The sequence below is a fragment of the Schistocerca piceifrons genome, chromosome 4 (assembly GCF_021461385.2).
Source record: "Schistocerca piceifrons isolate TAMUIC-IGC-003096 chromosome 4, iqSchPice1.1, whole genome shotgun sequence".
Classification (NCBI taxonomy): domain Eukaryota; kingdom Metazoa; phylum Arthropoda; class Insecta; order Orthoptera; family Acrididae; genus Schistocerca; species Schistocerca piceifrons.
Window position 1 is genome coordinate 31654422 of NC_060141.1, and position 21764 is coordinate 31676185.

Sequence of the window (21764 nt, forward strand, 5' to 3'; positions counted from 1 at the left end):
GCGGGCTGGCAGCAGCGTAATATGCTGCTCTACAGCCTACAGAAAAGTTAAAAAACGTAATGAGAGCAGAAACAAACAAGAAAAACAGGCGATAGAATGGCGACATTGTAAAAAACTGTAAAATGGCGATAAGTTGTGTAATTTAAAATATAAAAACACTGCGGTGACGATGCGGTTAAGAAAGTAGGCAGGCACTATTAAAAAACACGGCAACAGTCTGGTTTCTGTTCGCACCGGATAAAAAACACAACTAGAGACAGTATGGCGGCTGTTTGCAACACTGACAGGGGATGCACAGCACTGAACACTCACTTATAACAGCACTATACAGGTGACACGGCGGCTGATGGGGAGGGGGGGTGGAAGACCCACACCTATGAGGGGATAACAGCTAGCGACTCTGCCTGCTCCTGTCCGTAGGTACAGTCGCGAGCTGCTCGAGAGCCCTTTCCTGGACGCTGGAAGTGTGAAGAAGTTGCTGAAGTTAGCAGCCAAAATTGACGACGCCGCCAACGACGGTCTGGACGGCGCCATTTTCGATTTCTGCCTGGACGTCACTGGGGAAGCGGTCGTGGTCCTCGACGGATTCGACGAGATCTCACACTACGAGGAGCAGTTCGACAAGCTGGAGAAGGGCGCGGCGGCGCTGCGGGCGCTGCTGGACAAGACGCGCGTGCGCAAGGTGTGGGCCAGCACCCGCCCTGCCACCTGCCGGCCGATCGAGGAGGCTGCGCGCGTTCTCGCCTTCCAGCTGCGCGGCTTCTCCGCCAGGGAGCAGCACAAGTTTTTCACGCTATTCCTCGAGAGCACCGGCGCGAACGCTCACCTTCCCCAGGTCAGAAACGTTAAAGCTTTCCATCTTGCTAGCAACGACCATTTAGTTCTTTCCTTGCAGTGATTTTTCCTTACATTTATTTCCTCCCCGCAACATCACAGCTTTCATAAGAATTAAATCCCATGTCTATCATCCAAACACATAAAATCCTTATTCGTCGCATCCTTACCTAAACCAATGTAGCACGAACTCCCACTACCAAGCATTATCACTCCCTACAAATAACATTCAGGATGTCCGTAAATTATCTTCACAGTTCAAAATTAGTACCTTTAAAACTATACTCGATATTAACAAATGGTTTTCAAATGTGACGAGGTAACTCATAAAGTTTTGTTTCCTCATTCACACATCACAACTTGTGCAACCTTAATGGCATGGTTAATATCTACTTGGAATTCCATTTCTTTCCAAGTGTGATCTAAGATCTTCACGGTGACTTGTTGAAATGTATTGCAAATGCGTGTCTTCAAGTCCTGTAGGTCTCTAACCTCGGTCTGGTACACCAGATTCTCTACAAAACCACACAGGTAGAGGTCTAGTTGTGTGAGGTCAGAGAATCGTGGCGGCCATTGAACTGGACCATCTCTTCCAGTCCATCTATATGGAAACTTTTGAGCTATAAACTGACAGACATTTAGGGACAGGTGAGGTGGCACCCCATTCTGGTGGAATATGACGTCAAGTTTCAGGTATTCCAGTTGTGAAGCAGCGAACTCTTGCAGCATTTCCAGGTAAACACCGCCTCTGATGGCAGACTCGATGAAAATGGATCAGTGACTCAACTGTGCATCAGGCCACACCAAATATTGACCTTGGGTCTTCACTTGGGTGCTCGGGGTAGCCGATCGGTCTAAGGCGCCTTGTCACAGTCTGCGTGGCTCCCCCCGTCGGATGTTCGAGTCCTCCCTCGGGTATGGGTGTGTGTATTGTCCTTAGCGTAAGTTAGATTAAGTAGTGTGTCAGCTTAGGGACCAATGACCTTAGCACTTTGGTCCCATAAGACCTTACCACAAATTTCCAATTTTTTTTCTTCCCTTGTAACATAAGGATGCTGTGAACGACATACAAGAGCATTGTAATGAATCAGTTTGCCAGATATATGAAACGTTCCCTCATTGGAGAAACAAATCTTTTCCAAAAAGTCATTGTTTGTGTCAGTCTTGCCTAGCAAGGGTTATGAACCACGTGCCCGCTGTGGAGGCCCATATGCAGCAACGTTCTCTGAACAGTTTTTGAGGCGACCCTGCTAGTAGGTTCTTGTCTTGTCTGGGTGGTCAATTGCTCAACAGCTGCATGTCTACTCGCCTGTACACATCTCTGCAGCCATCATTCACCTCTGTCAGCTGTGGCCCGTGGTGCACCACATTTACCTTGGCGCCAGTTTTAGATAGCCCCGTTTTGCCATACATGGTATACTTTAACCACTGCAAGCTGTTAGCGCTGAGGTTTGTTCGCAGGCTTTAATGCCTGAAGCAGCTGCACCTTTTAGGGTTGTAGCTATAACCTCTCTTGCAAAGCACGGTACAGTATTGATCGTTGTTGGATGTGAGGTACGCCAGTTATGAAAAACACCGTTTCTTCTCAGTACCCAAACATGTTTCGGCACCACTGTGCCATCATCAGTGGGTTTTCGTTTTTATTTATTCTGCAATGTGAACATTTTTGTCAAATGATTGTAAAATTATGTGCATCTTTAGTTCAAACAACAGATCGTTTCTTTTTGTAAATACCTTTACATTTGGCGTGCATGAATTTTCTGGATCACTTGTGTGTTAATTACCACAGGTAGCTTGTCATCTGCAACCAAAAGATGTTGATGAGAAAGGTTTTTGCTCAGAGTTAACCTATCTTCTAGAATGTAATTTAGTTTTTCGCATGTTTTCGCGCCTATATTCGTTTTTACTTACGTTTTCGTGTGGCAAACACTTCCATTCTCCGCATCCTGCTGAGCTGTTGTGATGCACACGTAACTATAACAATTATTTTCCACAAATAACGTATTAAAACACTTTCCACCTCATCAAAACACAGTGTGATTGTGGTATGTTGTGTGTCCTAGCCCAGTCAGTGTTCATTTATTCACCACAGAGTTCGGTACCAAATTTGAATTTTGTTTCCATTTTATCTTTGTGTGTGTGTGTGTGTGTGTGTGTGTGTGTGTGTGTGTGTTTTCTGTGTGCTTCTTAGCTGTGTGTGTTGTCTTTTATATGGTATTCCTATTTGTGTGTAAATGGTGCGTCTTTGCAGATTTTAGTGTATTTTTTTCGTGTGTGTGTGTGTGTGTGTGTGTGTGTGTGTGTGTGTGTGTGTGTGTGTGTGTATGTGTGCGCGCGCGTGTGCTTGTGTGTGTGTTTTCTGTGCGCTTCTTAGCTGTGTGTGTTGTCTTTTGTATGGTATTCCTGTTGTGTGTAAATGGTTTGTCTTTGCAGATTTTAGTGTATCTTTTTTTCGTGTGCGTGTGCGTGTGTGTGTGCGTGTGCGTGTAGACTATCTGTTTTGCTGTTTTTACTTGTAAATTTCCTTTAATGTGTTAAATAGTGTGCCCTTGCAGAGTGTAGTGTATTCGTTTAAGACCTGTTTTCCTTCTGCTATTACCTTCTGTATATGGAAGTTTTCCTCAATGGTCACTTTGCTTTGAAGTTTATGCATGTTTGTCCTATGTACACCGACTGGCAAGCGCTGCATCTGAGTTCATATATTCCTGATCTGTTAAATTTATCCATGGGTGTTTCTTATGTTCTGATCTTTTTCTGTGTTTTGTTCTCTGTCCTGTATCCTATTTGGAGTCCCTGTTTCTTTAAGATGTTGCCTATTCTGTGAACAATCCTGTTATTGTAGGTGAGTAAGTGCAATTTCGTTTTGTGTGTGTGTTGTCGCTCTGTTGTGTCTTGTGTGTGGTCATTGTTTGTGTTTTGTGTTGTCTTGTGCTGGGTGAGGATTTGTGTGTGTGTGTGTGTGGTACGTTCATTTTTGAATTGTTTGCATATTGTTTGATTTAACTTGTCTACCATATGGGTAGCATAAGCTACCTGTAGTAATTAACACACAAGTGGTCCAGAAAATTCATGCACACCAAATGTAAAGGTATTTACAAAAAGAAACGATCTGTTGTTTGAACTAAAGACGCACATAATTTTATTATCATTTAACAAAAATATTCACATTGCAAAATAAATAAAAACGAAAAGCCACTGATGAGTGCACAGTGATGCCGAATGAAACGGTGTTTTGCATAACTGGCGGACCTCACATCCAACAATTTTAACTGCAAACACGGCCAATACAAGGAGCTGCAAATCAAAATTATGGATATTGATCGTTTCATTTCCAACTCTCTGGCCGTACGCACCGATTTCGTTGAACTCCTTGCAGACACCTGTCGTACCTTGTCCACGTTGGAGCCTGAAAAAGGTAACCGGAATATTTGGTTACGATGGTGGCTGCCTGCCTTCCATACCACTTTCGAAAGTTCCGATGTACTCGGGTATCGGGTGTCATCTGTATGAACCAAGCCGCCCATTACTCTCCTTGCTGTTGCGTCCACATTTTATCAAGTTTTAAAGTTCAATTTTTCGAAAGCTAAAAACAACTTTATCAGTTATCAAATGTCAAAAACCATTTATTAATAGTGCAGTTTTGAAGTTATTAAAGTCTCAAATGGTAAAGATAATCTGTTGGCACCTTGTGTGTTCTAGACCCAAATTTGGGACACATTATAAATTATGGCGCTACCAAGAAATCCAAGAGATCTTAAATATAAAAAATATAAAATACAACTTTAATATGTTGCAAAAAGCATATTTTTTTCTTATACTTTATTAGTAATTTCCAAGACGAGGAGTGCAAGCAGACCAACTGTATTTATTAGTGCTGTCAATTTTCTTCAGCACAATATGGTAAAATTCAACACAAGTTTCATCATAAATCACTCTAGTCTCTACCATTGCTTTCGTATCTTCTACAGCAAGATTTGTTTTGCCACTGGTAGATATATTATTCATGTCGAATATACCCACTCAGTAGCAGAATCAGAAACAGGAAAGGCGGAACATTATCTCCACTAACTTGAGTAATCGTGAGAATGACACATGATTCTGGCTGAAATGAGAAATCATTCCAACCCATCTTTGAGTTAGCAAAGTGTTATAAGCAGTCCATTTACTGATTTTTTCAGTGCTTACAAACTATTTGACACAGGCATATTCACCATACATTTCATTTTATGCAAACAACACCTGGTATAGTTTTGATTACTAGAGAAATACTTTAACTTGCATTCCATAAAGGCATTTGATTTAAGGTAATTCAACTGTAGGGCTTCAAGTTCTGGAAACTTTCTTCATTCCATCATTTTTTTAAGTTGACTACAACAGTTTCATACAAAAATAATGTAGTGGTACAAAATCTTTTACCTCTGCTGAAAGCAGATCTTGCTCTGTTTCAAGCTTTTCAACAATTGTTTCAACACTTGAGGGAAGAAACTGGAGTTTAATTTTGGACTCCGAGGTAGATTTTAGCTTACTAATACAATCAATCACTTGAAACAGAGTGACTGTTTATACTTTGTTCTCAGCCAGGTTTCAATATTTCAAGAAGCAGTAAAAATCTGGACAACCATAGTAGTTATGAGGGAACAACGGACATTTCTTTTGAAACTGAAAGTAGAATTTTAGCGGATGAAACATTCTGATGGATTGTACAACAGCAGGAAATAGTGTTAACCATTGAGGATAATCCAAATTCATTGCAAAATTTGTTTTCACTAAGTTGCAAAAGACCTTCAGAGTTTTAACTCTCACAGTGTATGATTTGAAATACAGAAACATTTTCGAAACTAGCATTTTGCGTACATCTACAGGCGAAATATCAATTCCAGTAGCTGCTTTATGTGTGTTATACAATGTATGGGTAGCACATGCAACCCCGTATCATTCCGTGGCCAAGTTCCATTTGTAGAACGGTAGAGAGACAGCTCGGAGGTGGTTCATTGAACCCTCTCCCAGGCACTTCATTGTGAATAGCAAAGTAATCACGTAGGTGCAGATGTAGACGTACATTTAGTTAGGTAAAAACATTGTTCTGCCCTTTTCTTTCAACACCTCCAAAATTGCAGTTAGTATTATAAGCACAAAGTCAAACAATTTTTTTCTGGTCCATCTTCTGTGATGCAGTCTGTTAATACAGTCACAGTAGCAGACGTTTCCCCATGCGATGAATTGTAATACTCTTACTCTTACACCAGTTCTATAATCAAAATATCTAGCAGTGGGAGGGAAAAAATCTGTTTATGATTAGATACATCACTCATAAGAGAAATATATGTCACCTTTTTAAAATCACGTAGCAGCTTATTTACATCATTAGAATATAACACATTTACAACTGTGGCCTCTATTTTCAGATGTGCACATGCAATTTAATGCTCTGATCTTGTTTTGGCTCTGAGCACTATGGGACTTAACATCTGTGGTCATCAGTCCCATAGAACTTAGAACTACTTAAACCTAACTAACCTAAGGACATCACACACATCCATGCCCGAGGCAGGATTCGAACCTGCGACCGTAGCGGTAACGAGGTTCCAGACTGAGGCGCCTAGAACCGCACTGCCACACCGGCCGTCCGATGTTGTTTCGAGCACCTTCAATGTACAATCCATAGATATGAAGCTATGATTGTGCTGGATTGTGCAGTGTGCAGTCACATTAAAGTGAACACCTGTCAAAAGCCTTAGTAAGCATCTTTTGCAGCACGGATCACAGCAAGATGAGCACGAAGAGTGTCAGTGAGTTCTCGTAGGTACCAACAACAATGTGGAGGCATGCTGACTCCAGTGCCGTGCTCATCTGAGCTAGGTTTCTCGATTGAGGCGCCATGACGCGCGAACAGCCCAATCGACGTTGATTGGGTGTAAATCTGGGGAGTTTGAAGGCCGGGGGAGTACGGTAAATTCATCCTGGTGCTCCTTGAACAATTCACATACACTTTGAGCTGTGTGACATGGTGCATTGTCCTGCTGGTAGATATCATCGTGCCAAGAAAAAACAAACTGCATGTAGGGGTTACATGATCCTCAAGGATAGATGCATACTTGTGTTGATACATTGACCCCCACAGAATGACGAGATCTCACAGGGAAAACCACGAGACTATATCCCAGACCATAACACTTGTAGGGTGTTTGCTTTCAAACGTTTTCAAAGGTGTCCAATGGAGAATAAAACCTGATTCATTTGAAAAGGCCACCTGTCGCCACTCAGTGGATGTCCATTTATGGTGCTGGCGTGCAAATTCCAGCCTTCATCGCCTATGAACAGCTGTAACTATTGGTGTTTGAACCAGGTTTCTGCTGTGGAACCCCATTCACAGCAACGTTCGCTGAAAAGTCGTTGAGGAGACACTGTTGGTAGCCTCTAGACTCTTGAGGGTGGTCTGTTGCTCAGCAACTGCACATCTATTCACCCGTAAACATCTCGGCAGCCATCACTAACTGGCCATCCAAGGCCTGTGGTACACCACATTTCCCTCAGCGTCAGTTCTGGATAGAGCCAAATTGCCATACATGATATACTTTAACCAAAGCGGCATGGGAACAATTTACAAACCTAGCCATTTCGTAAATGCTTCCATCCTTGGCCCAAAAGCCAATCATCATGTCCTTTTGGACGTATGATAAATCCCTCCATTTCCACGTTTCAACAATGACTGCACTGTTCTCTGCATTCCACTGACACGTTTTATATACCCTCTGCTGCAGGTGCTGCCACCTGCCTTACACAGACATCTCCACATCATTTTCCATGTAATATTCTCTGTAATACCGCCCACATCCCAGTACCTACCCACAATTATCAGTAGCCCATGTCATGTCATGTTCATAATGATAATATACTACATTGGCCAATGTATGGTAACTTGGCCGCTGCCAGCCTCCCTCCAGTAGGGGAAATGTAAATAATGGATAAATAAAAAAAAAGAGACCTTTCAAGGACTCCAACCAGATAGACACAGTCAGTGAGTTAACTTTGCATTGAAAGTCACTGAGTTAACACTAGGCACTGTACATTAGCAGTACAGCCAAACTGCCACCCTCAAAGACCATGGTCTCATATTTGTAGTCCGTCTTTTCACAGAATCCACTGCCATCACTGACCATCCAAGAAAAAATGGGGTCTTCATTTACTTCCTACACCATACTGTCAACAGATTCAAGGCTCCACGCTGCCTGTTGCCTGCGCTGTCTCCAGTAGAACGATTGCCATACAAGTAAATGAAAAAAATCATGCACATGCCCATGCTGCAAATCCCAGCATCTCCACAAACATTGTCCTAACCTAAAAAATTCTGTTCGTTTAACACGTGCAATGAGTCTCATAACATTTAACCATAAATGCAAGACTAAATCCTCTCCAAAGAATCATGAAGGTAGTGTCTCCAGCCACTCTCTCTACCCAACTCCTACAACTGAAGGTATATTCCGATTTGTTAGCATAGTTCTCCAAACAACTCATGCTTCCGAAAGTCTCTACATTCTACATGAGGTCTCCATAGCGGCCCTCTCTGTATCCCATCTCAATATAACCATCCCATATCACCACAACTAAATCCATTTTGCCGTCAACCATGTATCAAAGTTTGTTTAACCTATCGAAGTGCCTGTTCTATTTAACCAATACCAAATGGTGCGACGGTAGTGCAATATGGCCAGCTGACGTGCCTCAGTCAATGACTCCCATCTTTCCTCCATCTCAAACCATTCCACATCCGTTCTCAGCATATCATCATTCACGTTCCCCTAGCAGACAATGAACTTATCTCTGAACTCTTAAGCTTCCTTCCAACAATAACCCACCCAAACCCATCCCAAATCAAAACTCCAACCCAACTTACCCTTGCCCAACTGCAGTCCACTTATCTCGTAACACCTACAGCCCACCTATTTGTTTCTTCCTATATAGACATACTGCATGTCTGTCCATGTCATATCCTCTCCAATACTTTCTACATCCCAATACCTACCAACGTTATCAGGAGCCACCATCGATCGTATCATCCTCATATTAAACATAATGCACAGCACTTCACCATTGTATGAACATAAAAGTCACCTATTTTTAAATTCTTAAATAATGTTATTATTTATAATTGTGGGTCTGCAGGTCAAATAAGGTGTTTTTCTCTAATTTGAGTTGAAATGTTTGGTCGTCTTGTGCGGTTTTTAGATACCACAGCCTTTTACAATGGCCTGAAAACTATTTGTGGGGACTGCTAGAATGCAATGAAGAATGTAACGTCCATACTATTCATTCTATGAGTCCACTTCTCAGTTTGCCTAAAATGAAATAAAATGTTGTAACTCTTAACAACCATGGAAAGGAGTCAGGAACCATGATGATAAATAAGTCTACTGTCATTTAACGAAACAGAATATCATGATCAATGTTCTCATGCACGAGAAATTAGTACCTCAAATAATTAATGTTTCCTATTGTACTGAGTTCAGAGACGATTTCTACTGTTTGTTCCCATTTACGAAAAGATATTTACTCTCCTCAAAAGTGTAGAATAATCTCGTACACTTGCCATGCTGCTTTCTGTAACATAGCGGGTGGGACACAGAACAAAATATGGAGAACGAAACATGGGCTTTCCAGATAAATTCTTAATCCAAGTCAGTTCGCTTTTACACAGTTTCATCAGTTTTCCGCAATATATTATTCGACTGAAACACAATAATATCGGCCATCACTAACGCCATCCGAGGCAAAAGCGGACATGAAAACAGTCACACCAGAAAGTAACACATTCCCGTATGACTGACAACGATCGAATAATTTCCTACGTGCAGATACCTCGTTATTTACACAGTAAATGACGAAGTGAATGCTTACTTGAAAAATGCTTATAGTGTTGGGAGCAGTCCCCAGCCAGCATCCTTGATGGCTACAAAATTATTTATATCGTAATTAGTTGAAGTGTAACAATGATCTCAATTTTTCTGTAAGTACACTTGCACTTTATTTATGTTCTATAATATCTTTAGGCTGATAACTTAAATTTTGAACTCCAGAATTTTCCACATGCAACTGCCAGTAGATGGTGGCTTCGTAATTGTTTCTGTTTTAGTTTCTACTCCTGTTAAAAATTATAATATTATCTTGAATTTTGATACAGCTTCGTTATTCTATATAATGAATATCGTGCTGTCATCTTGTTGCCACTGGACTGTGTAACAATTGGGACTTCGTATGGACGCTGATGACCGCACAGTTGAGGGCCCCACAAAAAAATCATCATCATCATCATCTTGTTGTTTTGTAGCTGAATAACAAGGATTAGTTAATCTAATTGGTTTTACAAAATTTTGTTACAAAAAATTGGTTTTTTCTTAGTAATTCAAAAAAATAGCTGACATATATTCATGGAAACTGAAGGTATTTTAACACACACATCAAAATAAGTTTTGTATCACTTCGGTTCCGAGACTTCCGGAACCTGTACAGACAACTGGAATAGCGATCAACATAAACATCATTTCCGCCCTTTTTATTGTTCATGAAAACAACACATTGCATGTTGTACCACCATACAGCGAGGCCTTCAGAGGTGGTGGTCCACATTGCTGTACACACCGGTACCTCAAATACACAGTAGCACGTCCTCTTGCATTGATGCATGCCTGTATTCGTCGTGGCATACTATCCACATGTTGATGAAAGCAATGTTGGTCCAGATTGTCTCACTCTTCAACGGCGATTCGGCGTAGATCCCTCAGAGTGGCTGGTGGGTCACTTTGTCCATAAACAGCCCTTTTCAATCTATCCCAGGCATGTTCGATAGGGTCCATGTCTGGAGAACATGCTGGTCACTCTAGTCGAGTGATGTCGTTATCCTTAAGGAAGTCATTCACAAGATGTGCAAGATGGGGGCGCGAGTTTTCGTCCACGAAGACGAATGCCTCGCCAATATGTTGCCGATATGGTTGCACTATCAGTCGGAGGATGGCATCGTATCGTATCGTATCGTATCGTACAGCCGTTATGGCGCCTTCCATGGCCACTACCGGGGTACGTCGGCCTCACATAATGCCAACCCAAAATATCAGGGAACCTCCACCTTGCTGCACTCGCTGAACAGTGTGTCTAAGGCGTTTAGCCTGACCGGGTTGCCTCCGAACATATCTCCGACGATTGTCTGGTTGAAGGCACATGCGACACTCATCGAAGAGAATGTGATGCCAATCCTGAGCGGTCCACTCGGCATGTTCTTGGGCCCATCTGCACCGCGCTGCATGGTGTCGTGGTTGCAAAGATGGACCTCGCCATGGACGTCTGGAGTGAAGTTGCACATCATGTGCAGCTTATTGTGGACAGTTTGAGTCGTAACACGACGCCCTATGGCTGCACGAAAGGCATTATTCAACATGTTGGCGTTGCTGTCAGTGTTCCTTCGAGCCATAATCCGTAGGTAGCGGTCATCCACTGCAGTAGTAGCCCTTGGGCGGCCTGAGTGAGGCATATCATCGACAGTTCCTGTCTCTCTATATCTGCTCCATGTCCCAACAACATTGCTTTGGTTCACTGCAAGACACCTGGACGCTTCCCTTGTTGAGAGCCCTTCCCGACACAAAGTAACAATGCGGCCGTGATGAACCGCAGTGTTGATCGTCAAGACATGTTTGAACTACAGGCAACACGAGCCGTGTACCTCCTTCCTCGTGGAATGACTGGAACTGATAGGCTGTAGGAGCCTCCGTCTAATAGGCGCAGCTCATGCACGGTTGTGTACATCTTTGGGCGGTTTTAGTGACATCTCTGAACAGTCAATGGGACTATGTCTGTGATACAATATCCACAGTCAACGTGTATCTTCAGGAGTTCTGGGAACCAGGGTGATGCAAACCTTTTTTTGATGTGTGTACTATACGCTTCTACTATTTTGGAAGAAGTGGAATAATTCAAAAAGTAAAACAGATACCTTCCTGGAGAGTTCTGACATGTATTTTGATGATAAGCTGTATTTATTTTCAAGAGCAGAACATTCTAGCCTTAACATTATATGCCTCTTAGAATTTTACAAAACGAGGATTTTTGAAGTGACTAATTAGCGAACCATGTTAACATTAACAATATTAGGCTTTTCATAGCCTTACATGATCTAGTCAAGTTCTGAAACAATATTTAAGTGTATGATTTTATGTAAGTATACATCTCTTTCTCTCGCTGCATATATCAGGTACTGTGTTGGACTGACCTTGGCCAAGTGACTGGAAAAAAAATCAGTCATTTACTCACATCATTAGAGCCAGCTTTCTTCTCCACGTAATCAAGAAAATTTACACAATCAGATGACTGAAGACTGTTCACTTTGCGGACAGGAGAATGAGGAAATCTATACAACTACTAAATATGAAGGCAGTACATAGTTATTATTATTACAGTAATACCTGCCTCTACAGCCAAGGTCGCTAATGCATGCCTGTGCAGTGGTGCTTGACTGAGAGGTAAGCCAGCTATAATCCTGGTGCTGTATGAAATTTTCAGTGCCAGCATTCGGCTGGCTATAGGAGGAGAGGTGGTGAAGCAAAGTTTCTGCTCACCAGCGCGGGTGCCAGTGTCCTGGGTTAAATTCCAGACCTCTTCACAGTGTCCCATGAAGTGAGGGCGTGTGACAAGGTTGATGGCGATTTGCCCACCAGATGGGGATGGGAAGCTCGGCAGTCCCCTTGGCACTTTTCAAGAGGGAAAGGCAGTGTGCAGGCACAGGTTTTCACCCTCTCCCTCTTCTTCATCTATGACAACACCAGACCCAACACTGCACTCTTCCAAACACTCACCACAGTCATACACACGGCACAGATACATACACTTCACAACAGGTCGGAGGAAGGCAGCAGCAAACGACCACCACTAGGACCTTGCCTCGAGCGGTGGTGCAGGAATCTGCCCCCCCCCCCCCCCATCCCCCTTCACTTATTCCCTGAGTATGGAATTATTTATGTTATTATGTTACAGTGGTAATAGATGCAGTAATGAATATATGGTATTACAGTAGTGCCAGCCTTATTAACTATATGGAATGCGGAACTGGGAATCAAGATGAACTAACAGAAATCCATGGCAGCAGTAAAGAAGGCATCAAATCTGGAGAAGGAGTTGACTGCTGTGAGAGAGAAATAATCACCGAGAAATAATAGCGTAAAATTGGCAGATGAAGTAGAAAAACATATACAGAATGCTGGGCTATTGTTGATAATGTGTTACAAAATACTGGACGTTGCACAAGGTTCGCTCATTGGCCTGTTACTGTTCTTGGTCTGTTTTAGCTATTTACCACTTTATTTGAAACATGAGGAGAAAATTTGTCCATCTCGCACATCATACAAGTATTATCGCCACGCTCAGCAAAGAAGTATCAACAGAGAAAAACTGTGTTATTAACAAACTGTAAAACCGATATGTATTCCTGTCGCTCTGTTTGAGCATGCTAATCACCAAAACTACTAGACGAATTTTCATGGGGTCTTCACGGATAACTTGAGCGTAGCCAGGGCAACGTATAGGCTTTATTTAATCAAAATAGGATCACGAAAAAAATTATCGTGATTTAAAGTATTATCTAAATCTTTCTATGTAGTGTAAGGGTCCAGTCCCCTCAGTCAGTCTGTTAATTAGCGATCTTTACGATTTTTTTCTTTCAAAAGCTGATGAAGCAATCAATGTTCCTCTTTTTTCATGTTATTTATTGGTTCTTGGCTAAAATGTTCTGATTTTTTTAAGAAATTAAGTTACTGTTAAGCAGTTGAAGTTGCTCCGTCGAAAATGAGGTGTTCCCATGATGCAAGTCCGGCAGTCTGCAGATATTATCCCAAATCAAAGAGCAAACAGTATTCTCAATCTATAGCATATTGTGCATCAAGTAATAGAATAGATTTTTGAAATTTAAAAAAATAATAAAATAACAGACACTTGAAACGCATGTAGTTTTGTCACGTCATGTTTTTTTTTGCAATAACTAATGAATACTTTGAAATAAAGAAATTAGCCTATTACCCATTGCAGACATGCCTGAGGAGTAATTCAGTCAAATTTCAGAAAGAAATTTTTATCAATGTGTCTGCAATCCATTCCGTCAGTCTGAGGTACACTGATAAAGATATCTTACACCTTCGGCCTGTCCGCAAGGAGTAACAGGCTAATTCTTTTTTATTTTAATTTACTTATTAGTCATTCCAAAAAAAGGTACATGACGAAGCTACATCTTTGTTTCAAACGCCCGCCATTTAATTTTTTTTTCAAATATCAAAGAACTATGCTGTTCCTCCATGTGCAATATCCTACGGATTAAGAATAGTCTTTGCTTTTTTATTTCAGATAAGATTTGAAGACTGCAGGACGTCCATCATGGGTACACCTCCCTTTAGACAGCAATTTTAACTCCTCGGATTAGAGGCTAAATAATGACTGAATTTCTTTAAAAAATCAGAAAAATTGAAAATAGCTTATGCTATAGACTTAATTATCACAGTATAGTACACCACAGAACCAGTAGATGGCACCGTTTGTTTCATAATACATAAAATAACCAACAGGTGGCGTTGTTTGTTTTCGAACTCCGTGATAGATGTATTTTCGGAAGTTTACGTCATTGACAGTATTAAGTGCCGCAATCTTATCTGTATGTATGCAGACTAACAGTGAATTTACTTGGCTAGGATGTGTGGTTTTACTGATTTCGCTTTGCCTATGAAAAGCTTATAAACATTGCTTTGCTTCTTTTGATAGGTTTTATTTATATTTGACTTCTTTACTAGAAAAGTTCATTTTTAATTCAGTGACAGAAATATTTTCGGAAGTTAACGTCTGCGACGGAATTAAGTGCCACTATTTTATCTTTACGAATACAAAGTAACATTGAACTTCGTTGGATAGACTTCGCTTTGTGTATTAAAAACTTAACGATATTGCTTTACTTCTTTCGATAGGTTTTATTTATAGTCTTTGCTACGAAATACTAATTACATTTTCGTTTTCTTTACGAATAAAAACGCTTAGAAAACGGCCGAGACTTTCCGAGTACACCAGAACGGTTAAAAGACTGAGGACCCTGCAGTCTCAAGAATCTAAAGAGGATCGTGAGAAGAGACTTGCTGCGGCTCGAGAACATCCAGCTTTAACTCGCTCTTTGGAAACTCCTTCCCAAAGCGAGGAGCGACGTAACTGTGATCAAGAGCGTCATGTCTTATTCCGATGCTCAGAACCCTTGACTCATGCAGGCTTAAAGTTACCTCTTTCCAAAGTAACAGCATGGAAGCGGAAATTTTGATAAGAACTAATACAAACAACCGAGTTTTTATACCCCGGATCTCGCATGCAGTTCCTGAAAATTTACCATTTCGCTTTAAATACGTCCGATTCCTGGTGAGCTTACGTTATGCCATGACTGCAAACAAACTACAAGGGCAGACGCTGCGTGTTGCGGACATGGACCTTAATATCACTTAACTTTAGCTCTGTGTGGCTCTCTCCCGTGACAGTGGAACAAACAAGCTCACCACTCATGTCTCCAATCATACTACTTCGAACATTGCGTACATATAGCTTCGTAAGTCAAAAATAAATTCCACGCATATGAAATCTCGGACAGAGTTATAAATAAATATCTGGGAAATGCCGTGTTCTCAGCTGGAAGTAAATGAATTTTTGTTAAATTTATTAAATGGCTCATCATAAATAGACAAAATTCAACACTGAAAAAACACAGCTCGTCCACCTTTGTACTATCAAAACTGCAGTATCGTCTGTTTGTACAGTGTTCAAACAATATATAATAAACAGGACAGAATGTTCTAAATTCTTGGGTGTTAGTATTGATGAAAACTTATACTGAAAGAGAAAACATATTTACTGCCCGACGTAATTAGCGGAGCATATAGACGAGATGGATAGACATCAGTGTAACTTCATACATGTACACTCCATACACAGGAATGTAAATGATTAGATAGAACGTCCTTAGGTGTTGTTACCAGGCCTGGTAGGGCATGTAAGGGGCGTAAACAGCTTCACACAGCTGTAAAGGACCGAGAGTTCCCGCGTACTCACGTGAGGTAGCAGTTTCGGCACCTGACAGTGACTGGAAGTAGACTCGCTGCCGGTCTCAATTTGGCCGGCTTTCTCTAGGCGACACCCATTCAGTGAACACACTTTTCCTTCCGAGAATGCCCTTTGTGCCGTGAATTAGGACATTTTAAACAGCGTCACAGAGTAATTCTGATGACACATCGAAGAACTTAAAGGTTTTCATCATACGATACAAGCTTTCCAGACTTTCTTGGCGGTTTTGGTCTCATGCCCTCCAGCCCGTGGTCCAAGGCGTGTTTTTGTGCCTGACGTCCCGACTTCTAATGCTCGACACATCATTAGAGGCCTTAAAGACAGATAGCACACCGTCTCCAGGCCACGAGTGGCCACCCGGGAACATCCGACTGCCGTGTCATCCTCCGAGGAGGATGCGGATAGGAGGGGCGTGGGGTCAGCACACCGCTCTCCCGGTCGTTATGATGGTATTCTTGACCGAAGCCACTACTATTCGGTCGAGCAGCTTCTCAGTTGGCATCACGAGGCTGAGTGCACCCCGAAAAATGGCAACAGCGCATGGCGGCCTGGATGGTCACCCATCCAAGTGCCGGCCACGCCCAACAGCGCTTAACTTCGGTGATCTAACGGGAACCGGTGTATCCAATGCGGCAAGGCCGTTGGCCAAAGACTCAGATAGCAGTTTCAAATTCAAATAAGCTCAGCGAGCCGATCTGTTTATACGTATCCGTGCAACAGTCTGTTCTTCACGTCATCCCGTTGTCTGTGACCACGCAGTTGCACAAACTTGTGTTATGGAGCTTGTAGGGCGAGGAGGCACGGGGGTGGGAGTTGGTGCTATGTGATTCATTTAGCTCTTAAGGCCCACAACTTGTCTGATTGCAGTCGCTTCTTATAACAGATGTTTTTGGGCTTTTGAATTTCTATGGCCCCTGTGCGTCTTAAGGTAGTAATGGTTGGACCATTATAAAACCATATTTCCGGAGAAGTGAATTTGGTTGTCCCCTAATCCCAGTGTACGATGCGCTACTGTCGAGTTTCCCAAAAGACTATTCCTCTTGTGATTTTTAACTCGAGTCTTATTGTTTCTTTTTCTAGTTGCTGTGTAAGGGATTTTGTATACTTTGGCTGTAACAAGAGGCGATCGCATGTCCGCAGTTTTCCAATACTGATACAAGTTTTTTGTTGGTTTAAACACTGTGTCAATATCCTGTCTTCTTAGCACTCCGCTAGTGTGGCGTGTCACTGTTTTAACGAATGGGAGCAAAATTTTCCTTTAGATGATTCTTCTTGCCTAGAAACTCGAGATCGTTTAGGACGTAGTGACCTATTTGTCTCTTAGAGAGAGTAGACAAGCGAGGGGAGACAGCATCTCCGAGGTAGTGATGAAGTGGGGATTTTCCTGTACAACATTTTCACGAGAGTACCATGAATATGATCGAGCTATTACAATTGCTATTACAAGGCTATTTACAATTTGTACAGAAACCAGATGGCAGTTGTAAGAGTCGATAGGTATGAAAGGTGTGGTTGGGAAGGGAGTGAGACAGGGTTGTGGCATATCCCCAATGTTATTCAATCAGTATATTGAGCAAGCAGTAAAGGAAACAAAAGAAAAATTCGGAGTAGAAATTAAAATCGATGGAGAAGAAATTAAAACTTTGAGGTTCGCCGATGACATTGTAATTCTGTTAGAGACAGCAAAGGACCTGGAAGAGCAGCTGAACGGAGTGGACAGTGTCTTGAAAGGAGGATATAATATGAACATCAACAAAAGCAAAACGAGGATCATGGGATGTAGTCGAATTACGTCAGGTGATGCTGAGGGAATTAGATTAGGAAATGATACAATAAAGTAGCAAATGAGTTTTGCTACTTGGGTAGCAAAATAAGTGATGATGGTCGAGGTAGAGAGGATATAAAATGTAGACTGGCAATGGCAAGGATAGCGTTTCTGAAGAAGAGAAATCTGTTAAAATCGAGTATAGATTTAAGTGTAATGAAGTCGTTTCTGAAAGTGTTTGTATGGAGTGTAGCCATGTATGGAAGTGAAACGTGGACAATAAATAGTTTAGACAAGAAGAGAATAGAAGCTTTCGAAATGTGGTGCTACAGAGGAATGCTGAAGATTAGATGGGTAGATCACATAACTAATGAGGAGGTATTGAATAGAATTGGGGAGAAGAGAAATTTGTTGCACAGCTTGACTAGAAGAAGGGATCAGTTGGTAGGGCATATTCTTAGGCATCAAGGGATCACCAATTTAGTATTGGAGGGCAGCGTGGGGAAGGGGGGGGGGGGGTAAAAATCGTAGAGGGAGACCAAGAGATGAATACACTAAACAGATTCAGAAGGATGTAGGTTGCAGTAAGTACTGGGAGATGAAGAAGCTTGCACAGGATATAGTAGCATGGAGAGCTGCATCAAACCTGTCTCAGGACTGAAGACCACAACAACAACAACCATGAATATCAGGAATCCGGTAAAACATCAAATCTCGGACATCGCTGCGGCTGGAAAAAGATCCTGCAAGAACACTACCAACGACGACTGAAGAGAATCTACCGCAAATGCTCGGCCATCAACAAGTGTCAGCGTGCAAACCATTCAACGAAACATGATCGATATGGGCTTTGCAGCCAAAGGCCCACCTTTGTACCCTTGATGACTGCAGGTCACAAAACTTTATGCCTCGGCTGGGTCCATCAACACTGACATTGGATTGTTGATAACTGGAAACATGTTTCCTGGTCGGACAAGTCTCGTTCCAAGTTATATCAAGTGGACGGAAGTGGCTTACAAAACACTCGTTCGACCTATACATGAGTATTGCTCATCAGTGTGGGATCCGTACCAAGTCAGGTTGACAGAGGAGATAGAGAAGATCCAAAGAAGAGCGGCGCGTTTCGTTACAGGGTTATTTGGTAAGCGTGATTGCATCACGGAGATGTTTAGCAAACTCAAGTGGCAGACTCTGCATCGCGGTGTAGCTTGCTGTCCAGATTTCGAGAGAGTGTGTTTCTGGATGAGGTATCGAATGTATTGCCTGCTCCTACTTATACCTCCCAAGGAGATCACGAATGTAAAATTAGAGAGATTGGAGTGCGCACAGAGCCTTTCTGGCAGTCGTTCTTCCCGCGAACCATACGCGACTGGAACAGGAAATGGAGGTAATGACAGTGGCACAGAAAGTGCCCTCCGCCAAACACCTTTGGGTGGCTTGTGGAGTATAAATGTAGATGTAGATGTACAGGTATGGAGACGCCCTCATGAATATGCGGACACTGCATGTCAGCAGGAGATTCTTCAAGCTGGTGGAGGGTCTATAATGGTGTGGGATGTGTGCAGTTGGAGTGATATGGGACCCGAGACACGTCTAGACACGACTCTGACAAGTGACACGTAGGAGAACATCCTGTCTGATCACCTGCATCCATTCATGTCCATTGTGCATTCTGGCGGACTTGGGCAATTCCAGTAGGACAATGAGACACCCCACACGTCCAGAATTGCTAGAGTGGTGCCAGGAGTTTAAACACTTCTGCTGGCCACCAAACTCCCCAGGCATGAACATTATTGAGCATATCTGGGATGCCTTACAATGTGCTGTTCATAAGAGATCTCCACCACCTTGTACTCTTACGGATTTATGGACAGCGCTGTAGGATTCATAGTGTCAGTTCGCTCCAGCACTACTTGAGATGTTGCGGCACTTCTGGGTGCTCGCCGTAGCCCTACACGATATGAGGCAGATGTACCAGTTTCATTGGCTCTTCAGTCGAGAATATAGGTACAAAACAGTTCGGCTAGGTGAGTTTATTGATGACTCGAGCATTCCGAGACAGAACTTTAGGCACAGAAACAGAACGGACCACGGTCTAATGGCTACGGGACATAAAGTCGCCACAGATGGCTAAAGGTTGCGTTAGTACTGTGGAACTGGCCCCCGCCTTGTAGCGTGTGAACGTCAGTGGGTAACGTTACCCCCTCGGAACGTCTGCAGGTGCTGCGGCAGGTGGAGGCCCTGCAGGAGCGGACGAGCCTGAGGCGGCAGGCGCTCAGCTTCCTGGAGGTTCCGCTGCACGCCGCCATGCTGGCCGAGGTCGCCACCGGCGAGGACGGCTCGCAGGTGCTCTCCGACGGCGCCATCGACCTGTGCCGCCTCTACGAGACGTTCTTCAACAAGAAGGCGGACATCTACCAGCTCGAGAAGCGCAAAATGGCCCTGCACGAGTCGCACACTGGCTGGGAAGCTGCAGCCGGTCGGGACGCATACCAGGAAACCATCATCGTCTTTGCTCTCAGGTGAGTGAGTGTGTATGATAAACAGTCCTTCACACAGCACTCGGGGTTCTGCAACCACGTCTTTGTCTGTCAACCTGTGACTCTGCAGGGACAGAGATCCTCAAAGACCGCAAAGCAGCCTCAATGACGCCATGATTGATTGTTGCCACATCCCCAAGTAACGCTCCCCTCCACATATAAATGCTAACAGACATTTTTTGCAGTTTGGCAGTATCCGACATATAGTGTTTTTCACCCATTACAAATGATGTTAAGTAAGGTGACCATCCATAGATTAGAGATAATATAGACAGTCCATGTCCCCTACCTCTTCCATGTTAAGATTTAACACCAATATCTAACAACATGTTAATCAGTGTAGAGTGTGCACAGAATAATGTGGCCGGGAGATGCACAATCAGCAAGGTACATGTGGAGAGAGCGGTAGTGGTGGGGGTTGCAGGCAGGCAATGTAGGGGAAATGCCGAGTGCTGCAGGGGAAGTGCCACTCTAAACTGACGCCTACATTCACATTTTTTGTAAACATTAAGTGGGTGCCCTACATACCCGGACTTGCATGATGACCATTCAAAAAGATCTACTGTCACCTCTGCTTTGGTTAGTATCAAGGAAGAATTTCGCTGCAAGTGCAAGAAAACTAGCAATTTTTTTTTCGCCAGGCATGTTAACTATTTGAACTTTCAGAGAAGCATCATGAGCGGTGAATTTTTAGTAAAATCTAATTATTTCTCTTATTGTCTTGTTAAAATTTGCTTGTTTTGCCACTGGAGTTTACACAGTGTCACCTCACTAACGACAGAATTCTGAAACACTGGTTCATTTAGTTCATTAAGTGAGGAACTGAGAAAAGTAAGGTCAGTAACATGAAAAAACATATCCTCGGTACAAAAATAAACGTGTAATGTCTTAACCTATGGCCGCGCAGAGTGGTAGCGCGATTTGAGGCGCCATGTCATCTCCCACTGGAGGTTCGAGTCCTCCCTCGGGCATGGGTGCGTGTGTTGTTCTTATCATAAGTAAATGTAAGTAGTGTGTAAGTCTATGGACTGATGACCTCAGCAGTTTCGTCCCTTAGGAATTCACACACATTTGAACATTTTTTCTTCACTCATGCTGTTCTAGAACTCACAGCATTTATCATTTAATCAGCTATCGATCGCTCTTAAAAACCATGTTCTTTCACTGGAAAAGCCTGTAATTAGTGGAATAACACGGTAATAACGACGTTTTGCACAATAATCATACGGCAAAATACTCTTCTCTTTGCATGCTATCATCATCATCAGTTATCTGCTATATTAGCAGATCCTTTGCCTCTCCATTTTCTGCGATCCATCGCTTCCTTCTTAAGGCTGCCGTATGTTGTAGCGTCCATCATGTCATCCAGTATCTGGAATCTCTTCCTTCCTCGCTTCCTTTTCCCTTCTACATAACCTTCTAAAACTGTTTTTATCAGTCCGTCATTCTTTCTTAATATATGCCCAATCCAATTTCTTTTTCTTCTCTTTATTACATCTAGTAAC

At 42.6% G+C, this 21764-nt stretch overlaps 1 protein-coding gene and 1 pseudogene across 1 annotated transcript in view; one reads left to right on the plus strand and one right to left on the minus strand.

Moving 5' to 3' along the window:
* Positions 1 to 21764, plus strand: part of LOC124795569 — a 286431-nt gene that overhangs the window by 228225 nt on the left and 36442 nt on the right. The window contains exons 12-13 of the mRNA XM_047259641.1: positions 421 to 835; positions 19940 to 20241. Coding sequence (XP_047115597.1) covers positions 421 to 835; positions 19940 to 20241 — 717 coding nt within the window. The remainder of the gene's footprint in view (positions 1 to 420; positions 836 to 19939; positions 20242 to 21764) is intronic.
* Positions 16483 to 16600, minus strand: LOC124797061 (annotated as a pseudogene).